At 46.6% G+C, this 20,758-nt stretch overlaps 1 protein-coding gene across 7 annotated transcripts in view; it reads left to right on the forward strand.

Moving 5' to 3' along the window:
* Positions 1-3,702: 3,702 nt before the first annotated feature.
* ABLIM3 (actin binding LIM protein family, member 3) overlaps positions 3,703-20,758 on the forward strand; it is a 105,914-nt gene continuing 88,858 nt past the window's right edge. For 5 of the 7 annotated variants that reach the window (XM_005870448.2, XM_005870449.2, XM_005870450.2 and 2 more), the window contains exons 1-2: positions 3,703-3,884; positions 4,285-4,384. In XM_005870448.2, the coding sequence (XP_005870510.1) occupies positions 4,372-4,384 (13 nt within the window). In that variant the 5' untranslated portion in view covers positions 3,703-3,884; positions 4,285-4,371. The remainder of the gene's footprint in view (positions 3,885-4,284; positions 4,385-20,758) is intronic. The other 2 variants (XM_005870453.2, XM_014543075.1) reach the window with 1 other exon arrangement.

Below are 20,758 nucleotides of genomic sequence, written 5' to 3' on the forward strand. Positions count from 1 at the left end.
TATGTTCTATAAATTATATATTATATGAATTGTGTTGCATAAATAAATATGCCCATAAATATACATGATCCTTAAGAAGAACTTACTGTATATATTTTTCTAGAATTTTCTTTTCTTATTTAATCACACACCAGGAAATTACCACGCCCCCCCCCGCTTCCCCCCTAAACACACATGTAGATTTATCTCATATTGTTAACAACTACATATCACTTTTCAAAAATAAAAGTACTCACTTTTTATGGGATATTCAATAATCTAGGGATGGCAAGTAGGAACTATGGGGATACAGGCACCTCTTCCCACCATTCCTACACTTTGTAGGCCAGAAGGATTTTGTATTCAAGGTGAGGATGAATGAGAGGGTATTCATGAATGAATAGGAGCAGCACAGGAGTTGGGTGAGGAGGGAGCAGTGATGTGAACAACAAACTGTAGAAAGGAGCTGGATGGGAACAAGAGAAAGGCAAGAAGAAAGGAAAGTTGGGGACCTAGGCCTGAGTTAGTAAATCATAGCAATGAGGGGACAGAATGTGGGGAGGGGAGCTAGAGACAACCCCAATAGAGACAGGAAGTCAGGAAAGATGGGTCAATGAAAGAATGAACTAAAAAACCTGAATTCTTCTTCAAATAAAATGTCTGCCAAAATCTCTCACATGTTGCCCTTGCCCAAGTGATATTGTTAAACCCACATAACAAAAGGAGAGAAGCATCAGGGTGTCAGCCCAGGAGCAGCCAGGCTGACGCTGGCCCTGAAGTTTCCTCTTTCCCCTCGAAGACGGTGGCAGGTTTGCCTCCCAATGGCTTTGCCACCTGGTTTTCTAACGTCCAGGAGCATTTGCCTGTTTCCGAGTGAGACTTGTTTATCTCCATTCTGGAGTCTCAAAGTTCAAAACAAACCCAAACAAAGGGCCCCTCTGCTTTGTGCTTGTCCGCCCCATCCTCCTGCAAGGGCAGAGCCAAGATTCTGCTTTCCTGATGACTTTCACAGCCCATTCCACCGAGAATCCCACCCTTGCTTCCTCCTGCGTCTTTCCCGCCTCTCCGATTGTTGTGGACATCCTCACGGGTGTCGCTTTTTTAGCTTCTTTTAACCCTTTTCTTCCTAGCCTTATAATTTTTCAGATTGTTTCCCCAACAGAAGCAATTCGGGGCTTTTAGAGCGGTCCAAAGCGCAATGGTCTCTCCAAAGAGCTGAATTCATCCGCAGCCAGCTGATTTTTATTATTTTAAAGAACCCTAGACAAAAAGAACTAGTCAATTAAGCCCCCTGTAGTTGGAAAATTCTAAGGCATATTTTCATGGCCACCACTCACTCTATGAAAAGGCCTATATATGTGAAAAATGACAGGACCATCTCTGAGGGTAGGTATAAGAGAGGGATGATACTAATGATTACGGTCATCACTATACCCAATAACTTTAATGCACCCAGCATTTCATGAGGTAAGTATCATATTATCCCCGTTTTACAAATGAAGAATTTGAGGTTCACTGAGGCCGAGTATCTTGTCCAAGGTCACACAGCTAGTAAGTGATGAAACTGGGACTGAAAATCAGCTGGGCTGGAAGCAGCTCCTAGCCTCTGAACCAGGCCATCATTGGGTTTACCTAATATTTGGGCTTTACTTAGTTAATTACTGTCTATCCCCTGCCCCCTCCCAAATAAAACATATGCTTCAGGAATGTGAATTTCTAAAAAAAAAAAATGGTGTGCCAACAGGAATGTGAATTTCTTAAAAAAACACAAAAAAAAATGCTTCAGGAGGGTCTGGTCCTTGTCCGTCCCATGCACCACTATACCCCCAGTAGCTAGAATAGGGCTTAGCACAAAGTAAATATTCAATAAATGACTGCTGGATGAATGAATAAATGAATGAATGAATGAATACTAAACTTTTATTTGACTATGTCTTATAATCAGAAAATTTCTGAACACTAAAACTTTGGATGAGAACTACATATGTTCACTGAACAGTCTTGTTCATTTTACATATTTATATTTAACTTAGCTAAACTTTCTCCCAGGAAAAAAAAATACCTTTTTCCAAGCATTGGCACCTAGCAAGTTGCACACAACAGGAGAATCAAATAAGGAAACCCAATCTTTTGGAATGATTTAAATATTTATTAATCACTTACTATATCTTCACAGCAATGCTAGGCCTCTGCCCTTTTCAGTAGCAAACAGTGGTCTGGGAATCGTCTGGGACACTTGTTTAAAATGCAGAGCAAGTACTCAGAAGCCTGAGAATCTGCATTTTTACAGATATCTCGTGTAGTTGTTGCACTAACAAAACTTTGAGAACCGCTGTGAGTAGGTTTAGGGTTATCCCCCGCCCCCATTGGAAACAAATCCTACTAAGCTACCAAAATGTGTTTCAATCCACTGGCCCTTCAATTTCTCTGAAGATTCTTTCATCGCTATCACATCTTGGTGTTGTGGCCATATCAATTTCTTTTTCACCATGTGGAAGGCAGAAATATTGCATTTACCTAAAAGGTGTTCTTTCCAAGTTTTAAAAGGTTGGCTACCTACCCCTACCCTGTCATCCCAGACTCCGGTGCACTGACTCATTCTCACATGGGACCAGGCTAAAACGAGAAGACCCGGTCCAGTTCTGCCACCAGTCGCTGTGTGTCCTCGGGCAGGTAGCTCAGCCTTTCTGACCCACTGTTTCCTTGTCTACAAGTTGGGGTTGAGTGCTCACAGCTTTTTGATTCAACACATGCTCTAACTGGAGTCATTCCATAGACAGGGATCATGTGTCTTCTCCGTCTTGTTTTTCTATACTCAAAAGTCATGCTTCTGTGGTCATGAATTCCATTCAGGAAATGACAAGGTAAATAGGCGACTGTAAAGAACCCCACCCCACTGAATTACTCATGACCCCAAAAAATCAGAATATAGGTTTCTCTAATACACACCCAGGTGAACTAATTACAAAAATTAAATTAAACAAAAACACTTTGGATAAGAGCTAGTTGGTCATACAAAAACTGGGTGGACCTGTGAGATTGAGTCATGAGGCCACATACCAGCTATTTGCCTCAGACGGGGAAGTGTTTAAAGGTGGGGGTTCCTAGACCTTCCACTCTGAGGGCTACACAATATTAGATCTAGAAGAGACCTGGAGTGTCTGTCAACAAATACTTATTGATACCTACTGTGGGCCAGGCACTGTTCTAGGTATTGGGGGTCCCATAGGAAACCCCATTGACAAGACCCATACTTTCATGGTGCTAACATTTTAGTGGGGAAGAGAGAGGATAAACAATTGTCACAAATGAACCAGAGATATGGGGCATTAAGAGGGAGATAGTAACATAAGTTAGGAGGCTGGGAGAATCCCCCAGTGTCTCATTTGCTTGTCCAGCTGCTCCCTTCTACACACGAGGAGGGCCAGCCAGAGACAGCAGTGACCCGGTCAAGACCAAGCTGGACAGAAGCAGAGTTGGAAGTGAAACCGGTCTTCCTACAAAGCCAATCCCTTCTTCACAGCCTCTCCCAATATTACTTTATTTCCTGATCATTGTCTAGCTAGCCCTTAGACTCTAAGACCGAGGGAGGGAGACAAGAGCTCAAGTACTCCCTTGCTGGCCCCAAGGCACAAGGGTCCCCTTAGTCATCCCATTACACCCCAGGACCCAGAGAGAAGCCCAGGTGGGGCGGGGCCTGAATACGGTCGGCGTGTCCAGCAGGTGGCAGCAGCGAGCGGCCGCGCCCCCTGCACTGCCACCCCGCGAGCCCGCATCATGGATGTCGAGCTCTCCTATTTCGCTTTGCTCGCCTTGGAATTCGAGACCCCAGACGAGAAACAGGATTCATGAACCGGTCGCAGGGGCCCGGGCAGGGGCCTCTGGCTCCCGACGCTGGCCGAAAGGTGGGTCCGGGGGCGGGTCACTGCTCTCCGAAGCCGGGCGGGGACTGCGCTGCCCCGAGGAGCCGGCTCCCCGCGCGCTGCCCCCGCCCTGCCTCCCCGTGGTCCACACCCCCTTTGGGCTCCCGAGCGGCTGGGCTGGAGTAGTTGGGGGTGCGTGCGGTCAGGCGCCGCCAGCCCTGCTTCTGCCTCTGATTCGGGTCCGAGGGCAGCAAGACCCGCGCACCAAGACCCGGGCACCCGTGTTCTGCCCGCCTCCTCTTCCTCCCTGCTCTCACCTGCGCCTCTTAGTCCACTCGCCTTCAAGGCCAGTGGTTACAGCCCAGACTGAGAGGGGACAGCAGAGGGAGAGAGAGCACCTGAGGATACAGAGCTGGCACTGGACTGCCTTGTCGCCCCCCAGGTGATGAGTGAGGTCGGAAGATCGGAAGATTTGAAAAGCAACCAGGGCCTCCGTATTGAATGAAAGACCCAGTGCAAAGGCATCACCATGAACACGAGCAGTAAGTGGGTCCTCCTCTCCTTCGCCATGGGAACAGGGTGGGGGCGGGAGGTGCAGGAGCCTGCGCCAGGGCTGCCTGGAAGGAGGAAGGAACGCTGGCATCTGGGTGGACACATGGCCCCCAGCCTCCTTCATGGTCCTCTTGGTGCTCTCCCGCAGAGAAACAGGGGTCTGGCTTTTCATGATCATTTTTGCTGATGTTTTATCGGCTGGCAGAGCCAATTGCCTCTGCAAGGAAGGCTGCCTGTCTCCTTCTAGCAATGCCTGGGAAGGCCTCCGAAGCAATTGTGTGGCCATTGTCTGGCTGTGGGGGCTCCGAGGAGACCTCTCCACACAGCTGGAAAGCCACGGAGATCAGAGATCGGCTGGTCCTGGAGCTGGGAGGAGCAGGGAGGCTGGCCCTCAGGGGGTGGGTCTGGGGATTGTAATATATCCCTCTCCCGAGTGCCTGCAGCCCCATGGGCCCGGAGCTGCTTTCTCCACATCGCTGTAGGCTGCTTAGCCATGCCCAGAAGGAGAGAAAGAGACAAGCCCTTTGGCCAAGGCCTCTAACATGCCAGAGGCAACCACTGCTTTGCAGAGCCGGGACCAGACATTTTGCTACGAGGCTGGGCCCCAGTTGTTGAGAAATGGAGCCAGAAATACAAAGAGGCCCAGTCCATTTCTTATCACTGGAGGCCCTTAGACCGTGGGCACCCGCTGTGGCACCACCCTGAAGGGGAGGTCTGGGTCAAGTCCCCCCTCCTGCTCCCTCATCAGCTGAGCTTGCTGGGTCATTCCAGCAGCAGGTGGGGTTATTGAACCGGGGGACCCCTAGGAACATTCACTTCCTTGGGTCTCTGGCTTTCCCATCAGTCTCCTTTCTGCATCCCAGATGGTCTGTAAAATGAGAGGGGTTGAATTAGAGACCCTTCAAATATAAGAACCTACAAGTTTCTTCTAAAAAAGCTAGAGCTGAGCAACAATACCAGGGAGATCAGAACCTTCTGAGACCGTGTCCAGACCAAACCCACTATTTCCTCACCTTCCCTCCATTTCCAGGCTGTTGGCAAGGAGGAACGGAAAAGAGCGAAAACCACTGTGATGGAAATGAAATATTTCTTTACTATGTATTTGTATGACTTCTCTCTGCTGCCTCCCATTGTGTATTACATGGCTGCGCGAAGCAAGCGAGTGAGGCTGGACTCGCTTTGCCTCTTTCAGCCAAAGAATGAGCCTCTTGGTTTTGCCAGCCTGGAACGGTGCTTTGGCTTCACACCAGGCTCAGGGAAAGGGCAAAATTCTGTAGACCCGGTCACTTAGGGGGCCACATGTGTGCATCTGGTGCTTTCAGGCAAATAAAGATGTGAACAGCCTGTCACTTCTCACTGTCTCCAGCAAAAACTATCTATCAGAGTCCTTTCTCACTAAATGACAGAACAGAAAGATGGCTCACCTTTTTTTCAAGGAGCTAAGAAATAAGGTAAAATAAGCCACTGACCCTTCCCTTTTCTCTCTCTGGAATTGTAAGGAATTCTTGTCCTGTTAGCAACACTGAGTATTCTTGAAGGAATGAAACAGAGATTTTACTTAAAAAAAAGAAAAAAGAAAAGAAAGAATGACCAATAGAGTTGAATACTGCAGAAGATGAGGACTGACAAAAATGTCATTCTAGACACTTTTTCTAAGTCAGAAGATTAGTGGGAAATAAACAGAGTAGAGTGACTTGGGCAGCCTCGGGATCTCTGAAGTCCCCATAAGAGGAAGTGCTCTCTGGGCAACACTGTAGAGAGACTGGCTCCGGGCTCAGGGGCTGGGCTCCATCATCACTGAGGCTCCTCCCAGCCCTGAGCCTGCAGGTGGAGAGAGCAGAAATCAGACCTTTCTGGAGTGAAGGTGTGGCAGGGTCCTGAGGACATAGGAACAGGGTGTTGACAGGACATCTCTGGGGCGACCTGATCTAAGCAAAAATGCTCTCCTCTTAGCGATGTGACATTCTTAACCTAATCCTCATTCCTGAAATGAAGCCTCAGAGAAACTCAGCTTTTCTTTCACTTCCATTTCCTGGGTCCTCACTCTCCCACAGCCACTGTGCTAAGCATTTCACCTGCATGAGCACCCCAAACTCTCACACCCACCCTGTGGAATTGCATTATTACCCCCGTCTTATAGGTGAAATCTTCTAAAGGTTTGCAATATCTTCTTCAAGTCATGGAATTAATAGTTGGATTATGAACGGTTCTTGGATGCATGATAGTTTGACAGTGCCTACCATTCCTAATCCATAGTTCAAGGTCACCACTGAAGGGGGGGCAAAGCATGAGCTTATTATTGAGTCCTAATCACTTCATCTGGGGAGGAGGAGGGGCTGCAGTCTTGGGACTGTGTGAGAGCTGACAGAGCTTGGTCCCTGGAATCAGGTGGTCCTGGGTTCCAGTTCTCCTTTTCCATTTATTCGCTGTGGTCCACAGCATGGTGGTCCCATCCACAAAACGGGAATACAGGCCCTCCCTCGGTGTGGAATGGAGATACACGTTACTGTGTTGTGTAAAATTCCGAATGTGGTGCCTTGGGCATGGCTGGCATCATGTCAGCAATGGTGGTCAGACTGTCGTTGTCGCTGCGGTGGCTGTTTTGGCAGTTGTCACTGTTGGCTTCATGACAGTAGCAAGCATTATGACAATATGATCGCTCAACCTCTCAGACGTTACACCGTCGTCATAAATTGAGAGGCGTCCCAGAAGTGTGATTTTCAGGATTACACTGGATTATGAGAAAAATGCTTTGCAAACATATGTATATTGTTTTTATCAATAAGAAACACATACCTTAGATGGCAAAAACGGGGGAGTGCTCACTCAGCGACACCTTAGTGTGCGTTCTTGTTTCATTTTTGTGCATTTTCCTTTCTTCTGAAATCCAGCTGAGCTTCAGGACAGGAATTTGAGAGAAGGGGGTAATTTTGGAGATGATGGGGTGGGTGGTGGTTCAGACCTGCAGAATGTAACAGGTGGGGTTTGGCCCTCAGAGCCAATAGGGAGGGAAAGGAGAGCTCCCTGCAGGGAGAAGACACCAAAGGCATGAGCAGGGCACGTAGGGCTCAGGAGCCCTGGGCTAACACTGAGACAGCACCTCAGAGAGCTTCAGCGGAAGGAAAGGGAAAACAGCAACTGCCTCTACCTTGGCCTCTGCTGGGTCTACCACCAGCCTTTCCTTGCCCTGGCCTGTGCCCAACTTAATTCCAAGGATCTGTCATTTGTCTCCTGACCTACTGAGGCAGCCCACCAACTGGTTTCCCATCATCCACTCCAGCCCCTTCCATTCTCCCCATCTACCCTCTGCATCACACTCTGCTTAAAATTTGGATCCTGTGTGGCTCAGATGGTTGGAGCTTCATCCTGTGCACCAGGAGGTCTCAGGTTAGCTTCCTGGTAAGAGCACATAACTAGGTTTTGGGTTCAGGGCGCAAACCAGAAGCAACCAATCAATGTGTCTCTCTCACATTGATGTTTCTCTCTCTCTCCCTCCTCCATCTCTAAAATTATTTTTTTTTACAAATGCTCATTGCTCATTGCTCTTAAGATGTGAGAGGAAACCCCTCAGTGAGACCTGCAGGTCCAAAGTGGCCTGGCCCGGCCTTGCTCACAGCCTGTCTCATCCACACGGCACCACCTCTGTGTTCCCATCCCATATACCTCCTTCCGTTCTCTCTAGCTCCTGCTCCTTGCAACCTTGCATGTGCTGTCGCTTTCTCCTGGAAAGCTCCCCACTATAGCACCAAACCCTCTGCCCACTCCCTCTCCCCCCAGCTGGTCTCCTTGCCCTCCAGAGCTGCGGAAGCCCTCCCAGCTCCCCAGCCCAGCTAGTATGCCCCTGATGTGCACTCTCCATGCACCTTGGTCCTGTTCCTTCAGAGCCTCGAGTCTGTCATCACACGCATCCAAGTCATTTTCCTGAACCACACAGCAAGGAGGGAGCTGACCCCAGATCCCTTGCTCTCACAAAACCCTAGAGCCATTTGGGCACCACCATCTGAAGTGCATATTCTTAGGCAACAATAAGTTTTTGGTTATCCCCTGTCAGTGTCTCCCATTCCCACATTGGCCCAGGATTTCCAAAGCCTCTAGGTCCAAAGTGAGGGGATACTGTTGACCCCAGAATGCCAGAGCCCCTGAGCACCAGAGTCAACTCTGTGTCCCATAAAATGCTGTGTTCTTTACTTGGGTCGGAACTTGCAGAGCTCCTGAAAGCTATGGCTTTCCTTGGTACAAAACGCAGCGCTGGCTCATCCTTGCGGTTGAAGCACCATGCATACCATGTACAAGGGTGCCTAGAGCTATCATCACCTTCCTCCTGCCCTCTGACCTCTTCCTGGGTTTCTATCATGGACTGGCATGTCAACAAGTTTTGTTGAAGAGAGTATTGAGGGGTCATACAACCCCCACAAAGATGTCATGGATAAGCAACACCATCCTGGGGTGGTAAGAACCTGAGCTCTGAATTATAGATTCCCGAGTTCAAATGTAAGACCTTTGGTGTACTCTCTCTGTGATCTTGGGCAGGATAGATCTTGTCTCTGAGCCTGAATTTTATCGTATGTAAAATGTGAGCAGTAATGCCAATGTACAGAAGTTGTTGTGAGGATTAAGTGAAATAACATGAGAAACTCACTGGCACTGAGTCTCAGGGAAGGAACTGAACCTGAAATTGAGTTGACTGCTGAGTAGAGCAAAGTTCTGCAATGATGGTATCATCAGAGCCAACCCCTCTGGTTGAAAATTAGCCTGTTTTGCTGAAGGTATTGTAGCCACCACCAGGTTCTGTCCATAGGAAAGCCACAGCTTTCAGGGAGATTATTAACCTGCTGTTGTATATGGCCTGGGTTGAAAAGGGCAATGCAGGAAGTTAGGATCCTGGGTGAGAGATAATTACACTAGTTCAGGAAAAGCCTGAGGGCCAGGATTTTGATGGTTGTAAGAATAGAAATAAGGGGAAAGATCCTTTAGAAAATCACCTGATTGAGTTAATAGGATGTAGGAGAAGAGGAGTCTATCTGTTAGGGTCCTGGCAGGGAACAGATGGGCAATTTGAAGGGTGCTAAATAGAAGGAGTCTTTGCAAGTGTTCAAGAAGGGTGTAGAGAAATAAACGAGGAGAAGCAAGGATGGTCCAGTACCAGGAGGATAGTAACAGCAGCTCATTACCACTCATATCACAACTGTCCCCAGGCCTGATGGACAAAAAATAAAAAATAAAGGAACCCAGAGACCCAGCACGCTATAGGGTAAAGACCGCCTGGCAGGAGCTGTGGCCCTGGCTCCCGAAAGGCAGCCAGCCCATGCATGGCAACCCCATGGATCTCCTACAGTGCTCCCCATTGGCTCAATCCAACCAAGAGCCAGAGAGCAAGGAAGGCACATCATGGTCAGCCTCCCAGGGTACACTGCAGGGTAGAGAAGGGAGCAGAGTGGATCTGGAGAGCCAGGGAGTTCAGAACTAAAGATATGCAGCACAAGGAGCATGATGACCTTCCTCTGCTGATGCCGTTGACCATGTCAGGAACTCTAAGAATTCCTTGAGAAAATATGCTTTTACAAATACAAGCACATAGGATGCCCTCTAAAAAAAATTCTATATTTGCAAACCAGATAAAATAGAGATGACTGTATACTTTATAAGGACAGAGTTTTAAAAAACACAACAACAGTGCTTCCCAAATGAAACCATAGTTGACGAACGATTACTTGAGGCTAAGGGGGGTTAGAGGAATAATGTAAGGAACAATTGAAAAACCATGCAACAATATGATGACTATAACACATCTCTGCAAATCACAATGTGATTTCAAGAGTAGTTGTATTGCATAAAGGAAGTGATATCAATTCTGAACTCCAGCTTTCCTATCTGGCAAAAGCTTTATCTTGCTTAGATAACATCTGCTGTGGTGAATGGTCAACAACTGGCTGATACCCAACATTAGCCAGATAGCATTGTAAAAGAACAGAAAACAGCCAGAAGTATATAAGCACCTTTGCCAATTAAATTGTTCTCCTGTAGCTCTTAAGGGCACAGAATGGAACTAAATAGCTGGATTCAAATTCCAGTTCTGCCCTCACACTTGCTGTGTGACCTTGGGCAAGTCACTTACCCACTCTGTACCTCAGCTCTTCACCTCTAATGACAATCACAGGGAATATAATAACAGTGCCTCTCTCATAGAGTTGTTGTAAAGAATAAATAAATTAATAGTTGTGGATTGCTTAAAACAGTGCCTGGCATATAACAAGTGTCTATAAAACAAATAAAAATAGTGTATATTAATTTGCTAGAGCTGCCATAACAAAGTACTGCAAACTGGGAGGCTTAAAAAACAGAAATGTATTATCTCACACTTCTGGAAGCTAAAAGTCCAAAACCAAGGTTTCAGCAGGGTTGGTCCCCTCTGAGGGCCATGAGGAAAATTCTGTTCCAGGCCTCTCTCCTTGGTCTACAGGAGATGCAGTTGACCCCAGAGTGCCAGAGGCCCTGAGCACCAAAGTCAATTCTGTATCCCATAAATGCTGTGCTCCTCACATAGTCGGAACACCCAGAGCTCCTGAAAGGTATGGCTTTCCTAGGCACAAAACCCAGTGCTGGCTCATCCTTGAGGTTGAAACATCATGCATATACCATGTACAATGGGCCAAGATCCCTCCTCTCTCATTTCATCCGCTTCCTCCTGTCCTCAGGCCCCTTCTTTGGTCTTGTCCCTTTCTCTCTTCACATTATCTTCCCATTATGTCTGCTTCTGTGTCCATATTTCCCCTTTTGATAAGGATACCAGTGGTATTGGATTAGGGCCCACCCTAATGACTTTGTTTTAACTTGCTTACCTCTGTAAAGACCCTATTTCCAAATAAGGTCACTTTCTGGGGTCCTAGGGATTAGGACTCCAAAATATAAATTTGGGGTACACAATTCTAGCCATAACATAGTATTTGTTAAGTAAATGACCCCCCCCCCAGGAGAAGATTTTGTTGTGGATTGGTTTCCCCTGAATATCGGCTATTCCCCCGGCCTAGTGATAGTTTATTATTAAAACGCATGTCACAAAGGTTATCTGCCTACTCTTGATGTTTAAACCCTAATTTCACCACCTCTGGGAACCTGAAGGGGAGAGTTCACATGTAGGAGGTCCCCAATGGCTTGGTAGCCCCCAGCTGGTCTGTCTGCAGAAAACACACACTCCCCACCTACCCTCCGTTCAGGTCATTATGCACCACTGTCACATCTCATAGTGTAACGGAATGAACAGTCATGGTACTGGTTTTCAATCTGCCTAGTTTCTGGGAATGTCCAATACGGAGAATAAGAATTGGTTTACTCATCTGTTCACTCAACAAATATTTACTGGCCAACCTCTGCACTGGGCCTGATGCTGGGCACACAGCAGTAAACATAACAGACATGGCCCTTGCCTTCACAGATCAAACAGGGCCAGCTGGTGACCAGCATGACAGGACATGTTGTAATTGCCCTACACCAGGTTTTCAATGAATTTGAATCATCTACCAACACTGAGAAGTCGGGAAATCAAAATTAGGATTTACAGCCTCTCTGAAAGAAACAACTGGAAGGTCTTGTATCCCTGGCTCCATCTTCCTGTGTGAAAACAGTCAGTCAGTCGGATTGCTGTTTTCAGTGGTGCGGGTACTGGCCTCCAGTGTGCCACTATTGCCACCACTTCCTATTAACTTGTACAAGAGCAGCTGAATGTTTTTATGTTCCCTTGCTGCTGTAAGCATTTGAATTGTTAAACCCTGTCTAGTAGATGATCCATGTAACATCAAACACGGAGAAGTGTGTCTTCACACAGAGATGTGGAAACTGCAGCATATCTGTTAATTATTATGAAAGAAAGTCCTGACTGGAGTTAGCAATTGATTAACACTGCCATGCTATTGAGGTCCTCTTGAAGTGAGCAAAACCCTACTGCATGTCCTTATTTCCCCAGCTGAGCTATTCCCAGGAGGGAGATATCATATCCTGTTGGATACAGTTGGGCAAACAACGTCCCGCCCCATCTCCCAGAGGTCAGTGTTGTTTCCAGGGGAACCTAGGAGTAGGGGTTGAGGCACAGACCGAAGGAAGGAAATTCTGGATAATTGGTTCCAGCTCTGGGCACCTTTTCCAGCCCAAAGGAAGGTGCCCTGGGAGGCTGAGCTGTTCCCGAAGCTGTTCTGGCACAGGGGACATGCCTGGTGCAGTTGAGGACATCAAGTCAACAGCTGCAGCTCCGTAACAGTAAGGGCAGTTTACACACCCACCCAGCTAAGGAGTGGTTACTGAAAGGCCACACATTGACCCCCCCATACGGCTACTCAAAACCTCTCCTCTGTCAAATTGGAGTTCTCCTGCTTGAGAAAGAAAGGTGAGAAAGTAGATAATGCCAACCTCATTTCTTCAGTTGAGGGCCAATTTTCTTCAGGGTAGCAAATGATTCATAGAAAGCAAAGCACCGTGCCTGGCACATAGTAAGTGCTCAAAAGATAGTTGATGAATTAATTTATTCATGCAAAGCTTGTTCTTTTTCTTTACAATGAAGGCCTCTCTAGCTCTAGACTCATTCTCCTGACTATCTGCTAAGTTGCCCACCTGGGTATTCCAATGTATTTCAGCCTAAATCTGAATAAACTTACATAAACCTACAGTATAATAAACTTATTCTTTAAAGAGAATAAAGGGGAAAAACTGCTTCAACATTTTGGTTCCAGTTGATTGCTAGAACCTCCATCCGCCCACTCACCTAAATTAGTCATTAGAAAGTAGGCCTTGTGCATTCCCTTTTCTCTCACTCTCCCACGTTCAGTCTGTGTCCACATCTGGTCATTCAGACCTCTCCAAAATGACCTGAAGGCGTCCCCTCCTCAGCTGCCACGACTTCCCAGTGTTGTTGACGACAGGCACAGCCACTGGAGTGAGAGTTGGGTGGGGGAGGGGTGGGTGGATCTCAAGTTTGGCAGGAAGGAACGGAGCCATGTGGGCTGCTGGACAATGTGATTCCAGGCTGCATGGGCAGGAAGAGGTTGCAGCACTGCTCCGCAGAACCCTGATTAGGCTGTGTCTGAAGCATTGTGTTCAAGGAGGGACAGGGATCACGGGGAGCATGCCCGGGAAAGAGCCGCCAGGACAGTGGAAGGACTCGAACACGCCAGGGACAGGGCACTGAAGGGGCAGTAGGCAGATGCCAGAGCCAGCCCCTCGCCTTGGTTTTGTGTTCGCCTCAGAGTATGGGTGGTCCCTTGACAATTTCACACAATGCTATTGGATTGACTCCTGGAACACAGAAGTCTCTAGCCTCTTTCCTAAGTGTGTCACCAAGCAGACAAGGGGGTCCAGACAGGCTCCACTTTGCCGCCCTGTTGCTCCCAGTGCTGTGGTTGCTGCTATGTTCTCCTGCAACAGCCCCACCCCCTCTCCTGGCAGAATTCCACGCTCTACTGCCTGTATCATTTCCAAAGCTTCTTCCTGGCATCTGCTTAATTTTGTGCAAAGCACAGGTCTTTCTCCATGGGCTGTCATCTCTTGCCCTCACCAGCACCATCCAGGCCAATGAAACAACTGCATTGCAATAGTCGAATGGCACAATTGATCTATTTTAAGCACCTGAAGTACCCTCCACCAAGTGTCAAATCTTCCCACAGCAGGCTGCTCTCGGCGTGCAGGAGTGGGGCAGCTGGAGGTCTGTCCCTGCTTTGTGAAATCCGGGGAAACAGCCCAGAGATCTGGACCCTGCCTGTCCAAGGATGATATAAGGCAACCATAAAATTAGATATTTTCACAGTCAGCGTGTGTTGTTCTGGAAGGAGAATTGCCTATCATGCCAGGATTATATGGTACAGGAACCTCAAGTGACCATAAATCCCTCTTTCAAAGGAGAGAGACAAGAGCTTAGGCCCATGACATGTAGGGAGAAGGGACGTGGGAGGGAGCATTTTTGGAACAAAGAGAAGCCCAACCCACATCTGAGATGCCTTAGCCTCAGATCAATTTTTTTCCTCCTCCTAATCAAGAGACATTCTTTTCCAACTATAGCCTATCTGAGTGTAAATGTTGTATATGTATTATATTTTAATCCTTGCAACAATCCTACCTGGGCGTTGCCTGCATTCTACATCTAAGGAAGGTCCCCGTGTTATGTTGGTTCACACCATCCTTCACAGAACTTGCCACCGTTGGTAACTGTTTTACCCAATAGCTTGTTTTCTTCGTTTCTGTCTGTTATCCTCTTCTGATAATAAGCCACATGATGGCTCTGTGACAGACCTGTCTTTTTTGTTCAACTGCTGAGTCCTCCAAACGCATTCCAGTGCTTCACACAGAGTGATGATTGCTAATAACAGTTTACATTTGTTGAACATTTACTGTGTACCTGGCACAGCGCTACGCTTTTCGCAGACATAAACTCACTTGACCCTCACAAAGTCCTAGGAGGTAGACACTAATATCCTCATTTTTACAAAGGGAGGAAACTGACGCTCAGAGAAGTCATTAATCCCAAATCTCACATTTAGTAGGTAACAAAGCCTAATAAATATATGAATCGATGAATTTAAGGAGGAACATTATATTCCATTTTGCATAAAAGGGAAATGAGCTTCAAAGGCAAAGTCACCTGGCCACGGTCACACGAGCTAGGAAGTGGCGGGGCAGGTGTTTGCAATCATGTCGATCCTACTCTGAGGCCTCCCTTCACCCCTTCCTTCCTCCTTTTCACTGTCCCTCCCCATTTTTCTGTGATGAAGGTCATGGGCTGCTTGCTCTTAGGGTCTCCTGTTGGATGTCCCAGCCCTGCTCTCCCATTCACTGGGGCAATGACACAAATCCCCGCGCTGTGTATGGAGAGGTGCCAGGCACTGTGAGATAGGAGATGCACAGGACAGGGAGCATGAACTCCGACTGCCTCCTTCCAGCATCACGGAGGGACAGAAGGAGCCATCATGGGTGTTGAGCAGGAAAAGTGAAGAGGAAGACAGGCCAAATGCCTTTGGAAAACCTGGGAATACTGCATGGAGAAGACCTTGAGGAATGAATAAACTTCTGTTAGGCGGTGCAGAAGGGCAGGAAGGGGCATTCCAGATGGGCTTATTCACTCTTCTCCCAGGCACGCATTCCACAAACCCTATTGCACAACGTCTGCATCCTGGGCTCTTGGGTGGGGTGGAGGGCGAAATAAACAGATACAGAGTGTTTGGGGACATGTCAGGAAGTCCAGCTTGCCTACACTCTGTAGCGTCTGAGTAGGTGGGAAGTGAGGAAATAAGGCTGGGGAGTTGGTGAGGATCAGATCGTTGAGAGTTTTAAATGCCAGGCTGGAGAGTATTTGTTACAGTCTATGGCCAATGGGGAGCCATGAGAGGTTTTGAGCTGAGCAGTGACCCGACCAGAGCTGTGCATTATTTAGGACCATCTCCCCGGCAACACATACCTGCTGGATCAGAGAGCCCAGAGGCAGGGAAGGGCAGGCTAAGTGCAGTGGTGCCCGTGTGAGTGGGAGAGGGGAGGCGTGGGCTGCCGAAAGGATGGCAGTGGTTCCATAGCCCGCTGTGCATTCATGTCGGCATTGCCACCCTTATGCCCACAGGTGGACCTGTTATCTGATTCTGATTTCTGGGGCTGTGAGAACTGATACTTCGAAAACTAGGTTACCGACCAAATCGAGATGCCTAGATAGTGTATTAGATAAGCACTGGAGCTGTGGAGTCAGACTGCCTGGGTTCAAATTCCAGCTCAGCCACTTACTAGCTGTGCAGCCTCCAGAGACCCGCTTTACCCCCAAAGCTCCCGTTTCCTCTCAAGACGGGAATATTTGGGGAGCATTGAATGAGGGGTTGGACATAAAATGCTTAGCACAGTGCTTGGCACATAGAAAACAATAATGTTTAATAGTGGTGAAGTAAGGAAATACATGTGTGCTGGGAAAAAACCCCTTTACATATACAAATTAATCAACACCTGGTACTGTTAGGATAGAATCACCTCTTGATCTTTCATTGGGAGAGGGGACTATGTATTGATAGCCCAGGATTATTTTTAGCTAGCATTTAAGGAGTGCTCCTTATACATCAGACTATATTCTAAACTTTCCATGAATTGTTTCTTTTGATCATAGGCATGCATCAGAGGTGAAATTAATGTTGTAGAGGACATTCTTAATTGAGTAGGAAGCATGTCAGACTAGACCAGGGTTGGCACACCACTTTTTCTGTAAAGGGCCAGATAGTAAATATTTTGAGCTTTGTAGCCCATAAAGTCTCCATAGCAATGAAAGCAGCCCCAGACGGTGTGTCCTCAAATGGACGGGGCTGTGGTCTAATCAGAATTTACTTACAAAAAGAAAGAAGGAGAGTGATTTGGTCCATGGGTCCAAGTTTGCTGACCCCTGTACTACATGACCTCCAAGATATCTTCCAATTTTGACATTCCAATGCAAAATGATGGCACAGAAATGCCTAATCCTTATTTAGTTCATCTTTGTAACTAAGGGGAGTTTACCTCAAATATAATAGAGAAGGTGCACTGGAAGTACAGACACAGGAAGGACTGTACAAAGCTGTCTCTTTTCTGTTTGCTGCCTTCATATTCGGCACACCCCGTAAGTCACACTCTGGTGTTGTATGACTTTTCTCAAGTGGCCAACCAAATGCCAGCTGCGCAGGCTGCCCTGGAATCTGTTCAGTAGCCAGCTCCTGGGCTGCAGAGAATGACCCTCAGGCCAGAGACTCTCCCGACTGGGCAAATACAGACATTCCAGGCTAGTGCTTCAATGCCCAGAGCAAAGCCTCCTCCTGCGTTGCTCCTCATTCACATTTCCTATTCGAGGCCCACATTCCCTTGTAATGCAATACAGTGCTGTGTTGTCTGTCCAGTATGTTTTATCATCCCTCCTTCTGATTCTTTGCAAGAACTCCTCTCGATTCCTTGTAGTACTAATGGGCTGTCCATTGTGATGTTCTGCACCTCCCTTGGGGATGGCATAGGACCTAGACTAGCCAACCAGAGTTTCCTACCTCCCTTAGCCACAAGGATTTGTTCATCAGTAGACACTAACCCAAGAGAAGCCTGCCAGAGTATTTCCTGAAATTGGATAAGAAGATACTGGGAAGAAGAAGTACTCATTCGATTGAGGTTGCTGAGCTGAGGAGATGAGGGTTGGGGGATACGTGGCCATACTTGTCTAATATGTGAGAGAAGCTGTCTGAGAATAGAGAACGTCAGCTCTCTGACCATATAGTGAAGCCCCTGCGTCCAGCCAGACTTGAGGCCAGAGGCTACCTACCACCCCACCCCAGACCTTCTGGTTGTAACAACAACAACAAAACTTCCCTTTTTGCTTACACTGGTTTCAGCTGGATTCTAACTAAGGTGCATTTTTTAGCTGTTCATGCCATTGGCAATTACCTCCTACAACCACCCCCATCTATCATAATCTAGCCATCTTTAGGCTAAAAGACTCTTCCACTCCAGCTTTCTCATATCCACCCCTGAAGTGATTGTATTCCCTCTTCTGAAGTCCCTGGCCCTTGTTTAAAACATTCTTAGGCTTCCGCTCATTTGCTATAAGTCAACATGGTTTATTCATGTGCATTTCCTAGCACTCCTCTTGTAGAGTATAGTGTATTTGCTCCCAACTGCAAGCCACAAACCACTGGGGAGCCAGAGGATTATTGCTGGAGCTTACAAATCCATGTGTGCACCAAGCTTCAAATGCATAACCTTCTGTCAAATGCATGGGTTTGAGAAAAATCAATGTGGCAAGAAGCTACCATAACTATTACTTAAATGCAATACCAATATAGAGAGGTTAACAAATATCCTCGACATTAAAAAGGAGTCTTCAAATGATCTGAATGTGGCTACATGGATGTTTACATATATAAAGTATTTGAGCTTTACCCTTAAGATTTGTGTACTTGACTCTATGCAAGTTATGCCACAATAAAAAGTAAAGTCTAAAATAAAAATAAAGGAGTCCTCATACTTGACAAGTCCATTCATCACTAATCAACACACAGAAATTAATTTTAGATAGATCATAGACCTAAATAAACTAAAGCTTCTAGAAGAAAATACAGGAGAATATCTTATGACCTTGAGAGAGGCGATGGCTTCTTAGAACACTCAAAGCAGCAAAAATGGGCAAGAAGTTCTAACAGATACTTCACAAAAGAACATATGCAAATGGTCAATAAGCACACAAAAAGTGCTCAATGTCATTAGTCATGAGGGAAATGCAAATCAAAACCACCTTTTTACACCCTCCAAAATGGCTAAAATTCCTTGTACACTGTGGTGGGAATGTAAAATGGTACAACAACTTTGGAAAACTGTGAGTTTCTTAACAACTCATCAATCACCTACCTAGGATCCAGCAACTCTTTTAGATATTTACCCTTGAGAGATGAAAACGTATATCTTGCAAAAAGATTGGTGCAAGAATGTTCCTGGCAGCTTAATTCATAACATCCCAAAGCTGGAAATAACCAGATGTTCATCTATAGACAAATGGATAAACAAAGTGTGGTACATTTACACAATGGAATACTACTGAGCAAACAAACGAACCAACTGTTGGTACATGCCACAGCATGAATGAATCTCAAAAGCATGCTGAGTGAAAGAAGCCAGACAAACAAGAGCACTTACTGTATGATTCCATTATATGAAGTTCAAGAACAGACACAACCAATCTATGTGGATGGAAACCATAACAGAGTTTGCCTCTGGGTGTGGGGAGCAGTGACTGATTGCAAAAGGTGGCAGCAAATTATCTGGAGTGATGGAAATGTATCCTATCTTGATTGAGATGTTGTTTACATGGATTTATGTATCTGTCTAAACTCATTGTAATTATAATCTATACTAGTGGCCCGTTGCACAAAATCCGTGCACATTAAAAGGGAATTAATTAGAGGAAATATTTTAATATTGCAATTTGCCCTTTCTCTATAATAGAAGTGTCAGAGATTAAAGAAAATTAGTAAAATATATATGAAACTCTCCCTCCTGTCAGAGTCTGGGGCACGCCATGGGACCCAGAGTTAAGTCCCCGCCCACCCGCGCCAGCCAGCCCCACCCCTGTCAAGCCCCACAGGGCAGAGGGTGCAGTCTCAGGTCCCCCGTCAAGCCCTGCCGGGCGGGGGTTGCAGCCTCAGGTTGGCCTCAGGTCCCTCGGCCTCAGCGTGAGGGCGCAAGGGCATGAGGACCATTTGCATATTAGCTCTTTATTATATAGGGTATTTCATTACTCATTAGAAAGAGGGAGAGAGAGAGACCCTTTAAAAGATTCCTAGGTTTAGAAACGGAAGATTGACTCCAATCTCAGCTCTCCTACTAACTCTGTGACATCTGCGAGTATCCTCATCAATTCAATGGGTGCATCCTGTCAGCCTTGCTTACCTCAAAGGGCTGTTTCAACTATAACAACACCTGGGAACGTGCTTGGTAAACGTTTGAGCATTGTACATTTCAAGAGCCTCCTCTCCAACTCATTTCATTCAGGTTTCTCCCTGGCCCTCATACTGCAGCTGCACTAGCCTCCTTGAGCTCACCATGGGCTTTCTAGCCTCAGGGCCCTGGCACAGGCTGTTTCTCCACCTACACTGCTCTTGCCCCTGGTCTTCCATGACGGGCTTCCTTGCCTTTTTGTAGTTTCAGATGAAATGTTTTACTTTCAGATTGCCTGTCCCCTTATTCTGTTCCTTCATTCTACTTGTCACAGTTTTATTATCTGTTTATGTTTTTATTTACTTACTACGTATCTTTCCTGAAGAATTGTAAACTCCCAAAGGAGAGGAAAATGGTTTTTTTTTATTTGCCAATGTACCCCCAGTCCTTAGCACATAGAAATCAGCCAGTAAATATTGCCGAATAGATAACTGCACCAACGAACATGAGCTTCAGTACATGGACTTTATCTGTTTGTGTTGACTTGGCACTTTCTGCTTGGAGCCAGGTCTTCCCTGGGGCTTGCTGGGTGCTAGAAAAGTGACACCAGAATAATGCTGGTGTCACTGTAGCGTGCTCACTCAGGAAAAGCTTTCTGTGTCAAGGGACTCAGGGCAGCTTTAGGATATCCTGTTCTTAGGAAGGCTGGGACACCTTCCATGTGTAGCTATGCTTTGTGGTCCCTCTGTTGGGATGCAGCCTGGGGGTTCTGCATCTTTCTCTAGGTCAGGGGTGGGCAACCTTTTTGTGAGTTCGTGCCAAAAGCAGCAAAATCTCTGACTCAGAATTCTTCTGTGTGCCAACCCTAATTTTTTGAGAACATGTTACGCCTACTTGATATCTCTTAAGGTGTACGTATGTGAAGAACCTTGAAGAAATAATAAAATTCATTCGAGCGACAAAAACACAGT

Source organism: Myotis brandtii, unplaced genomic scaffold (genome assembly GCF_000412655.1).
Source record: "Myotis brandtii unplaced genomic scaffold, ASM41265v1 scaffold32, whole genome shotgun sequence".
Classification (NCBI taxonomy): domain Eukaryota; kingdom Metazoa; phylum Chordata; class Mammalia; order Chiroptera; family Vespertilionidae; genus Myotis; species Myotis brandtii.